This window comes from Cynara cardunculus, assembly GCF_001531365.2.
Source record: "Cynara cardunculus var. scolymus isolate 2C chromosome LG 12, CcrdV1, whole genome shotgun sequence".
Lineage (NCBI taxonomy): Eukaryota > Viridiplantae > Streptophyta > Magnoliopsida > Asterales > Asteraceae > Cynara > Cynara cardunculus.
Window position 1 is genome coordinate 4,901,881 of NC_037539.1, and position 12,107 is coordinate 4,913,987.

Consider the following 12,107-nt stretch of genomic DNA (forward strand, 5'->3'; position numbering starts at 1 on the left):
AATTTCTTTAACAGTTATGTTATATTTAAAAAAAAAAATAAAGAAAATAGAGAAAATATACGACACCTATTGAAGATGCTATTATATATGTAATGGGGTTTTGATATTCAAGAATTTAGACCTTGATTGTTGAATGATATCATGATAAGATAAGTCAACTATGAACATGAAATAAATTCATTTTTGAATGAAATCAAATAAAACATGGTGAAAAATCTAAATTCAGAGGCAGGAGGTGTGGTTTATTTTTTTTGATGGGGTTTTGTTATCATGACGAGGTTGGCGTATTGTATCATCACTATGCCTACGATTCTAGAGAGAGAAGATTACAGGGTCAAAGCAGCAGCAGCAGAAGAAAAGCTTGCTTTTTTAGCAAGTTATAATACCCGATTGAATTTGTAAAAGCCTGAGGAGAAGAAGAGAACCAGATCACAATACAATCCTCGTGATCATAATTTTCTTTTACAGAGGGTAATATTTTCACCCATTCTCATCCCATCCGACCCGACCCGACCCGACCCGATCCGATCATACAAACCAATCTGTTACGAGTATTATTTACCACCCCTCTCTCTCCTACGGTTTGAACGATACTAGCAAAGAGAAAGATAACATCTTTTTTCCTTTTGAATGATTCTTGAACAACACCAATCTGTTAAAATTTGGTAGACCAGCAAATTTTAGCAACACCCATCTCCTTTCTTTAGATAATATATATATACGTATATATATATATATATAGAGAGAGAGAGAGAGAGGTATGGGAGGTTGTGAGAGGAATGGAACAGTGAGGCAATACATAAGATCAAAAGTGCCAAGACTCAGATGGACTCCTGATCTTCACCGCTGTTTTGTTCATGCCATTCACACACTTGGTGGCCCTCATAGTATGTTCTTTATTCTATTCTTCATGATCATAAACAGAAGATCATATATAATACTCACGCACAGACACACTTTGTTACTTTTGTAATGATGTTGTGCATGTATATGCAGAAGCAACACCAAAGCTTGTTCTTCAGATGATGGATGTAAAGGGACTCACTATTTCCCATGTTAAAAGTCATCTTCAGGTACTACCATATTCATCATTTTTCCCTTTTTTGATTTCTTTATGAATATAAACACCTGATTCAAGGTATAAAAATGGAACTTGCAGATGTATAGAAGCATGAAGGGTGATGTTAATAACCAAGGTATGCATCTCTCTTCCTTTACCCACCTAAAAATCCTCTAAGCAGCCATGGACAACATCCATCCATGACGCAAACCAAGATGGTGCCTGCTAAAAATGGATCAGGCCAAAGGCCACTGGTTCATCTGGAGCATAACTCCTGATGTTCATGCTTTACTATTTGTGGGGGAAAAAGCATGCTATTATTTATGATTTTGTTTCCAAAACTGTAGTTCTTTTTAACAAAAATAGAGGAAAAACAAATGAAGAACAAACCCTCTTGCCTACCTTCTAATTGTGGCATTTAAATATGAAGAATTCCAGACATTCCTTTCCTCATATCTAATTAGTTAAAGTTGTGATTGGTGTTTTGAATGAATCTGCAAGAAATCCATGTTAAAGTAATGACTTTTTTTATTCCCTTATTTTAAGTTAGTCAAAACACACACTCAAACACACATTCTTGAAAGAGAAAAATGCCTTTTGCTTTGACACCTTGTTGTCTCTTTCTGTTTGTTTCCTTGTGTTTTTCCACTTATGCTGCGAATTTAATCATGGTCATGTCTCATGAACTTTCATTTTCTAGATGATGAGGCTCACAAATCTGGTGGACTACAAAAACGGTCTATTGAGGATCAACATGATGGGTGCATTGATCATGAGATTTACTTGCACCCATCCATTCAGGAATCTAATCCTCACTTCATTTACGATCCTTTCAGTGTCCCTTGTAAAAGGTTAGCTCATCACTCACTCTAGATACCATCCATCAGACTTATCATACTATAATTTTTTTAATAAACTAATTAGTTATCAAAAAGAAAAAAAGGTGATCATGAGGACAAGTTTTTTGCATTTTGGGTTTTAGTTTAAGATTAATATTAATATTTTATATATTTGTTTTGGTGTATATATATATATATATATATATATAGAGGTAGAATGGAGATAACAGGGATGCATGGATTCTCAGAAAGAAGAATAAAAGGAAAGGAAGGGATTGGTGATCACAAATGGCAGCAGCCTCATTCCTTTTCTATCCCACATTTTCACTTCAATCCCTCCTTTACCCATAAAATAAAATCTGACTTCCTAAAGGTACACACACACACTCTCTCTCTCTCTCTCTATATATATATATATATGTGTATTTATGTATATACTTATATACAAATATCTCTATATGCATGTATATACGTATAAGCGAATGATCGTGTAAGAAAGAGAGTTACTGAACCCTTGATCACTTTTAATCTTATGTCCACCTATGAATTGTGTTTTAGAAAAGAATTGATTCGATGCATCTCGGTGTACGTTATTACTGTTGACATTCAATTAGAATTGATTTAATGTTGGAGATCTTTTTTTACGCTTCTCACATAACTTCCTTTCTCACGGGAACCCAACCCTATTCGTGTATATAGTATGTATATGCATATATGCTAATCTAGATACTTATGTGTGTATATATGATCGTGAGAATATTTGGAATACCCAGGTTACCGGCCAAAAGAACCGTTGTATTAATGAGAAATAGGCGAAGTCTAGTTGATGTGGGACTTTAATAGACTCATCTAATGTAGGTTTGACGGGCAAACATGTCCCAGGTCTGGACTCCCAAACAAAGATGTTCCAAATGATAGACCTTGACTATGATATCATATGAAAATTTGCATAATCTTATTAGAGTCCCACATCAGCTAAATTTATACAATATCTTCTCAATATATGTTGGAACCTCCATTCCATACTCGAAAGAATTTTTCGAAGAGTAAGGATTCCTGATATTTTCACATAATATCACAGCCAAATTCTACTACTCTAGGTACTCTACACTTAAAACTGTTACAATAGGTTTATATGATACTTTATAGTTTGATTCTATAAATCTGAATTATATAAAGTACTATATATTGTGTCCTATAAAACCACCTTTCAATTGATGGAAGGTAAGTTTGACGCCTTAAGCTAAAAATTATGAGTGTAGTCCTAGAAAATACTACGCTTGTTTGAATATATTGTCCGGTACGAAATTAAACAACAATAAACTGAAGTCTTATCCACTAAAAAATAATGTGATTTTACAGTTTTTACAAGACTTAGGGGCTGTTTACCCAAATGCTTACCTGGTAAGCGCTTACTAATAGGACTCAACACTATAATTTATTTAGATGCGTAAGATTTTAGTATATCAAAGCATATCGAATGGAACAATTTACTAGGTAAACGCTTACCTGGGTAAGAGTCGTCATCCTCACTTATCGGGTAAGACTCTCCATCATTCTCATCGCTTTTACCTGGTAAGATTCTTGGCCCTTCTCATGCTTCATCCGATGAGGAAATTTAGGTGTTAAACACTTACCAATTAAGTGTTTAGTAAACAACCCCTTAATCTTTAAGATATATACTGATTAATTAAACTTGTTTTGATACTCTAGCTAAGGGTTTCCACTATCTATACTATATAACAAAACATTTGACAAAAACTCTTAAAAACAATTTTTTATACTTAAAGTAGAATGAACATGAGTACATATTAATTAAAGCTCAATGTTTTAATTCGTGCAAGTAACTGCAGATAAACATAATCAAATACATGATAAACATCATTTAAAAAAAATATATATATATATATATATATATATATATAATGTGTCAAGTACTGCATACACTCGTTGTGTATTGCCAGTCAAGTATATATATAACAGATAAAGATGTACAGAAATCAGAAGATGGTTGTTTGCATACGAAAGACTTAGGCGTTACATGTGTAGTAGGTCAATCAAATTAAAAGAAGAAATTATAGAAGAACATGATCAAATGGTGGTCCATTCTGTATGCAAGCAATTGATTCAATGAGCAGGACAGTACCAGTTATATAGCCAGCAACAGATCTGTCTTATTTTCATTTTCGTGTCCTTCTCATTATCCCTCATCTTTTGACCATTCACTTATTACTGTACAAATTATTAGCAGACGCTATAAATGTGTATTTGAATAAAAAAAAAATAGTCAGAATTATATATTTCCATCAATCTTCTTTTTTGCTGAACTTGAATTTGTTTATGCAGATTTCCAAACTTGAAAACGGTGGATGGTTCGACGGGATGGAACTTGAGAAACCAAGAAATATTGAAGAAGATGTTGACGAGCGTGCAGGTGGGTTGTCGTTGTCGCTTTCGCTGCACCAACCGTTGGTCCAGAGGAGCAGTAATGGTTCGTCGATGAGTGAGATCAGCGAGACACAGTCAAGACATAATTCAATCGATCACTCGTCAAACAAGTGTAGTGTTAATTTAGACCTATCCATTGGTCTATGTTATTGATGTATGCAGGTGGTTTATTATTTCACTAGTTTTAACTATTTGAGGGTTACAACTTATGTAGAGATGTACAAAAGGTTCAGAAGTTTGAAATTCGATAGGTTTGAATGGGCATTGATGGTGACATGGGTTGTCGTTGATTGGTTAGGATTTTTTTTCAGAACTTGGTTTTTAGGAACTATTTTTAAAGTTTAATATATGCTATGCAACTATATAAAATACAAAAAACCATACGGTTACACATTTGACTTAGGGGCCGTTTATCAAACACTTATCCGGTAATGGCTTACCGGTAAAATTTAACACTATTATGTACTTACCGGGTAAGATTTTAGTCCACTAGCTAAAACGACATGGTATACAACAATTTACCCGGTAAGCTCTTACCGTGGTAAGAGTCGTCGCCCTCACTTACCGGGTAAGACTTTTGGTCTTTGTCTCGTTTTTACAGGGTAAGATTCTTGGTCCCTACTATATTCATCTGGTGAGGTAATGTTACTTGGTAAGCTCTTACTCGGGTAAGCGTTTAGTAAACGGCCCCTTAGTTGACATGAAATTCGGCCAAATTGGTTAAAACTTAGAAAATGCTCTGGCCTTTTGTTTTTATTTTTAGAGTAAATTACATTTGTTAGTGTGGTTTGTGATTTGTTTGACTAAGGTCCCTAAAATGTATTTATTACACTCCCAATATCTTTGGTATGCAAAAACGCACGCTCTGAGTCCCTCTCTCTAATGAAAGAAAAAGACTCCGTTAACTTAGTTAACCAAGGGTATTTCAGTCCTTCAGCCTTATTTTTTTGTCTTTTACCACAGACCAAAAACATAATCCCCACTAATATACATTATATACTTTGTTATTATTTTATTCTAATAAACATACTTATATATCTATAAAAATTAGATCAAACCACAGTGCTTAACGTCATCTTCGCATCCATGAACCTCCCTTCCAACGCGCCACCTCCCCAAACCACCTCTAGTCGCCATCGCCACCGATATCTATAACCTCTCTCTACACACACTACCCACACACACAAAGCTGCCTGGACCCGCTTGCAACCCCAGTGAAAGAAAAAGAAGAAAGAGCATCCATTATTTGTATAAAAGTCCCACAAAGAAAAGAAACGGGATTAAACCCACCTGTGCCAGATACATGAAATTGTGTGTGAGATGTGGGTTTAATGTGTGTGTGTGTTGTTATTATGGTTTTGCAAAAATCATCATATTTGGTGATGCGTATATTGATCTCCCTTTTATAATACAATAATACAATAATTAAAGAAATACAAAATAAACTTTCCTAAGCTTGAAGAAGATTTGGAGTAGACATAGATGATGATTTTTGTAATGTTATTAAAAGGTTTATTAAATTATAAATTATTATTAATGTTAATACTTAAACAAATATAAATTAATTATGAATAATTAAAATACGTATGATAATTACAAAAATTATCCCAAGGTTAATTACCAAAATTTTGGGGTTTGTATTTTTAAAAATTACACTAATGGTCATCGGGGTTTGTATCTTATTACAAATTGGATCCTTGACACTAACATTCGTTAGAAGATGTCATTAAGTGCCTTCATGTTTTAGTCATGTTAGGGGTATTTCAGTCATTTTATCAATTTTCTTTATAATTCGTTTTATGTACAAGAATCATAATACACTAAAAGACAAAACAAATAAAAAGCATAACTCTAAAATCTAACTCAACACCCGTCACCTCCATTAATCCGAAAATTAATGAGTACCTTCGTCTCCTCCATGGTTAGCTAATTGTTAGTTTGGATGGAGAGAATCAATTAAACCACGTTATCATCATGGTTTAACCACGTTCAAAACAGACAAGAGATAGATAGAAACCTTATCAACACGAACAACATCAACAACAAATACTTAACAAATTTGTGATAAACAACCATAAATCAAAACCCTAATTTCAGATGTTACTTGTTTCCTATCATAAATCAGAATTGACCTAGGAAAAGAACCGAAAGTAAACTAGAAAAATGCATAATCCTGGAATGGAAATATATCAATAAAATTACATAACTTGTCATTAAATACAACAAAATACTTAATTATATGATGACACGAAAAATGAATTAAGAACGGATACGCATGATTTCTTAGCATGATATCAGTATAGTAAGGATGTTAATTAATCTTAGGCTAAAATTTTCTTCTTGATGCTTCTCATATATTTTGGTTCTCCTATGGGGAAGCATTTAGCTACCTCTATAGGGTTGGAGACTTTCACTTACATAAGAAAACGCACATCAAGATTCTACTCGAGTCTTCTCGTCGATCCAGCAACACGTACATAATTCCATCTATTTACTTTATCTCTACTCTATTTCCTCCTTCTGATTGTCATTTTCTTTTTGCTTCCTTTCTTATTAGCTTCCCTATTGCGAATCCTTGGTCCAACGACCAAGTCGAAAAACACAATCCCTGGAGTGGAGTGGAGTGGAGTGGAGTCCTTTGTCGTCTCCTCAAGTAACACGATGCGAAGCAAAAACACAAATTAGAGAAACATATACAACAAGAATATTAACAATACATAGGGATGTCTTTATATTTAGGCACTTTAGGTTGTCTGGCAATATAAAGTACCAGACACACACAATGGAAATAAGTTTAACATAAGTTAAAAGACCAACAAAGTGGTCTAAAGTTACTAAACTGGAAACCATAAATATTATTTATATAAATATGCACTTGCTTTATTCTTCTACTGATAACTCCCTCTTACTGAAGCCCCTCCCAGACTGTTTCTTCATCCCACACTGTACCCACCAATTATGCTTTAATAGTCATGGTGGTTGTTGCCATCACCAAAACCATAGTAGCCCCCTTGCATATAACTACCACCAACATCATGGTTGAAAATAGCGGATCCAACATCATTGCCATTTACAGGATTCTGGAGCTCATTCGGGATTGTGTTGTATCCAATATTATTTGCTATGCCCAAGTACTTGCTCCCGAAAGCACTATGCTCTTGCGGCATCATAAATCCACCAACGCCACTAGAGGAAGAGCTTATATGGCCTTGAACCATGTTAGATTTGTTGTTTCTAGAAGTGAAGCCAAGTACATCATCATTCAGAAATAGTTGGGGGGTTGAGAGTTGTTCCCTCAAAGTTGCTTTGTACACAACTGATGTCGAATGTAGAGAACTTGAATGATCCAACATTATACCTCCACCTGTAAATGAGTTCGCTCCAGCTTCTTCACTTCCATAAATGCCACCCTCTCCCATAAATGCGATACTGTTAAGATCCAAGTTGTTGTAAGGGTTGGTGTTCATCAGAAGATTTGTGTAAAACCCTGTGCCAAATTTTCCCTGAAGTTGGTTTTGTGGAGTTGGTGATGGAGAAAAGAAAGCAGCTGTATTTTCGATCAAGTTTAAACCCAAGGAAGGGTCTGGGGTCACGAGGCTCTCATGATCTGTTCCAAAATGAGATAATTGAGAATGGTTGAGTGCGATAAAAGGTTAGTTATTGAATGCTTTTGAATGGAGGAAATCTGAGTACCTAGAGGTGGCGTAGTTGAGCCTATAACGCTGCTGCTGTTGTCATTGCTAGAGCTGTTGTTGTTATTGTTTTCTCCCATGTTTAATGTTGGTAGATCTAACGTAGGTGATCCTATGAGGCTGCTGTTGTTATTGCTAGTGCTTCCAACTGAGCTGTTTCCCACGTCGGATGTTGGTGGATGTTTGGATGCATCCTCCTGTTCTTGTCCATCACAAAATGCTTGGTGAAAAGCGAAATGGCTATGCCTGCAAGATATAATATTTATGGATTGACAGATTGGGGGTTATTACATGAAAATTGAATTCATTGATGAGAAGATTTAGATGTAGAAACCAATTGACATCAAAAGAAGGGTCCCCCTAGAAAACTACAATTGGTAAACAAATATTGGATTTTGGGCATGGAAGATTGGAAGTGCAACATATATCGACCTACTGTATCACAGATGACGCACTTGTAAATTTTCTTTCGTAACTAAAATAATATACATGACTAATGGTGCTTTACGTGCCAAAAACTTAGTCAATGTTGATATATCATTTGGTAACATAGTCTTAGATCAACTAAAATTAGTGTCGGATCCGGGAAAGCCTTAGAAATGGTGTTTACCAAGTTTATGAAATCAATTTAATGGAACAATGAAGTAAATAATCCTTCTTTCCTTCTTAGTTCACTAACTATATGATTGGATTTTGTACCAACGTTTTTCCCTAGCCATGAATAAAGTTATGGAGTTATTGCTAATATAATAGAACTAATCAAAAACAAAACATATAATATTTCGAAACTATATATGTTTGATCGTCCAAGTGCATAGAATTTTCGTAAGATATATAACGTATGTCATGAGTTCAAATCACGCACTAGGGGCATTGACCATTGCAACTCCATGGCAGTTCAATGGGTGCGTGGCAAAAGTTTCACGCTCTCGAGCATGGTTTTCTGAACACGTATCTAAAGTTCTCTTGGTCCAAGCTCTCAAACTCTAATACACTCTATCTAAACCCCTATATAACTTCTAATGAAATTTACTTGGAGGTTATATCTAACAATGTTCAACATGTAATTTATATTTGCATTTCTAGTGGTCACTACCCTATTTCTATTTCAATCCCCTCCCTCCACCTAGAATATCATCAATCTGAGGTTCATGTTCAGGACCAAGGATATATTGAAGATCCCTTGATCCAAAGTTTGGAAGTAACCAGTCTACATCTATGATGAGAATGACCAAAAGAAAATATAAATAAAATGGACAACTTAACAATATGAGCATGTTTCAAGATCTAATGATGGTCCTAAATCTTTTCAAAAGTTCAGACAAGAAGTTCTGCCAAGACGATTAATCTTTTTGTTGATCGAATTAGAAATGCATCGACCACACGAGTAAGAAATAAAACAATAGCACAACAAGAACAGGAAAGGCAAGTCCATTCAGGTGACAATGAATGAATTGATCTTATGCTTGGTGCTCTCAGGTAGTCTTTGGCGATGCATTTGCGAATCTTTCTGTGGGCTTGGATCTATGACTTGATGTTTTCAGGATGTACTTCAAGTGGAAAAACCCTCACTACAACAAAATTGAGTTTATAGGATGCCTAATTTTTTTTTTGTTACAACAAGTTTATAAGACGTTTTTAGGTATTGTAACAAGTTTTTTAGAACATTTTAAAAAATAAATTGTCCTATTAGTTATTTTGTGAAATACTATTTGAAAACACAGGTCCTTTAAAAAGTGAGTTTATATAACACTTTCTCAAAAGTGTCCTGCAAAATAGTTAATACGACACTTTATTTTGTGAAGATCCTAAAAACTTGTTACGACGTCCAAAACTGTCCTATAACAAGATGAGTTTATATGACACTTCTCAAAAGTATCAAAAAAAAATAGTTAATATGACATGAAAACCCTACAAACTTAATTTTAGTTTTGAAAACACGGAGTTTTTTAATTTTACTTTCCTCCCCTTTCCTTTGTCCTTCATAATAGAGGTATTGAGAAAACAGTGAATTGTCGGTCGTTTGGAAGGAAAAAAGCGACAATGGAGCTTTCGGGATGCGAGGGCAGTATATATGCTTTTGTTTCATTAGCTCGTTTGTAGTGAGAGAAGGGTTCATAGAATTTTACAACTTCATAGGGAACACGAAGAATCATGGTGAGGTCTTCTCCCTAATTTCTCAACCAAGTCAGTTTTGTAGTTGGTCATTCAGGTTCGACTCAGACAGCCCATTTAGGAATCAATTAGAGCAATGAATTAAAGTAATTCAATACAACCAAAACATATAACTACACAAGATTGCAATTAATAAACCCTCTCTATACATACCAATTTCGAAGAGGCCGTTTAGATGAATGAAATCCTTTTATCAGAAAAATGGACACACAAAATTCACTAAACAATAAAGTCTGGATATTGTTTTTTTTGGGCAGTCCGTTTTTTGTTTTGTTTTAGATCATAAAATCTATACTACGAAAAGGAAATTAATGGAGAAGTTGATTGGAAACTCTACCTTGAAAACGGAGCGCCACAAGAACAATTGTACTTCTTCTTGCCGCAAATCTTTAAATGCGCTTTCAGGTCGCTCTCAACAGCATACTTCTTGGAGCAGCTGTTGCACTCGTGTTTCTTCTCATTACTGTGTTTTCGCAAATAATGTTTCTTGAGACCACCAAAATCACTTAATGCACGAGCACGGTTGTGATGGGCACAGGTGGGCACTGGGCATAGATACACCTTTCTTTGCACCACACCCCTTCTAGCCCTGAGCTTGAAAGGAAGATTGTGGACTCTTCCATGGAGTTGCAAGTTCTGCTGTCTTGGGAACCCTTTGTAGCATATATCACAAATGAACCTGTTTCCATCAGCCAGTAGAGTGTTGGGAGATACTGCTATTGCTACTTCTGTTTCTGGGTCTGTCCTCAATCAGACAAAAAATTTCCAAATAAGAAATTAAGCAATCATAAATCTAACAAATAAAATAAGGGTTTTTTCTCAAAATAATTAATGGAGAACTCCCACGTGGATATCTCCACATTTGGGGTTTTCATTCAATTCTAAGAAATATATGAAATAAACAATACAAAAGTAGTGAAATTCCTTCTATATTCTTGTTTCCCCTTTTGTCATCCATTAATGCAAAGAAGTGCAAGATATATATATATATCTTGGTAAAACAATAAATAATGAAGAGAACTTGCATGAGGGTCCATGTATCATGGTTTGATCAGCAGGAGCAATTAGATGGTGATGAAGCTGGGCTGGTGGTAATGCAGTTGGTAGAACGAAGTTGGAATCTTGTCGAGAATTCGTCATGGGATTCATATGATCAACTCCCACGGTGCCCAAGAACATTAATGGAGAAGAAGAAGATCCTGAAACCATCTTTCGGTTTCCTTCTTCTCCAGTACTACCTTCTGATGTTAATTACCCTTATTGAAAACACATATAAATCAGCACCTTTATAGAGAGAGCCAACAAAGGTGGTTATTGGACCTATTTGGCATTGCAGATAAGGACATAACTGAAAGCAAGAAAATATTCCACTCTCACTCTCACTTTTACTTCAACATAATACTATATATAACACTATATATGTGGGTCCGCGAGGGGTGTGATCAGGAATGTGACTCTAAAATCTACTGGTTCATGTTTTCCCCATCTATTACAACTCAGCCTTAATTACTTTATATATACATATATGTATCATCATCATCATCAAAAATGGCCCACACTTGACTTGCCGTGCATAGAGTTATTGTTTGTTGGGAATTTTTGGCTTTAAAACATATGAGATATATAAGTGGAGTAACCATGCCTCTAAAAGGGTCCAAAATTTGGGTTTAAAAGTGCTTCTATAAAATGCATTTTAAGTATGTCACTTTTTTAAGAATTAAAATATTTGAAAATCAAGTGGTGTTGTAATTAGGATGTGATTTAAGAGATTTTATAATTTTTACCCAAATGAATTTTATATTTGGAGGCTTCTATTTTCAAAACAATCAAACATATTTTGTCATTTATGTACAAGTGTTAATTATATTTACTTATAATCATAGCGTTTGTTTT

At 34.8% G+C, this 12,107-nt stretch overlaps 2 protein-coding genes across 2 annotated transcripts; one reads left to right on the plus strand and one right to left on the minus strand.

The window, feature by feature from the left end:
• Positions 1 to 758: 758 nt before the first annotated feature.
• Positions 759 to 4,567, plus strand: LOC112523652 (putative Myb family transcription factor At1g14600). The gene is made up of 6 exons (XM_025133337.1): positions 759 to 887; positions 997 to 1,073; positions 1,160 to 1,196; positions 1,761 to 1,911; positions 2,110 to 2,272; positions 4,246 to 4,567. Exons 1-6 carry the CDS (start codon positions 761 to 763, stop codon positions 4,498 to 4,500), a joined length of 810 nt encoding a protein of 269 aa, XP_024989105.1. The 5' UTR covers positions 759 to 760; the 3' UTR covers positions 4,501 to 4,567.
• A 2,743-nt stretch (positions 4,568 to 7,310) lies between these two features.
• Positions 7,311 to 11,423, minus strand: LOC112522806 (protein indeterminate-domain 2-like). Its single transcript, XM_025132118.1, has 4 exons — positions 11,236 to 11,423; positions 10,552 to 10,959; positions 8,041 to 8,285; positions 7,311 to 7,954 (listed from the first exon to the last, which is right to left on the minus strand). Exons 1-4 carry the CDS (start codon positions 11,421 to 11,423, stop codon positions 7,311 to 7,313), a joined length of 1,485 nt encoding a protein of 494 aa, XP_024987886.1.
• Between the last annotated feature and the right edge of the window lie 684 nt (positions 11,424 to 12,107).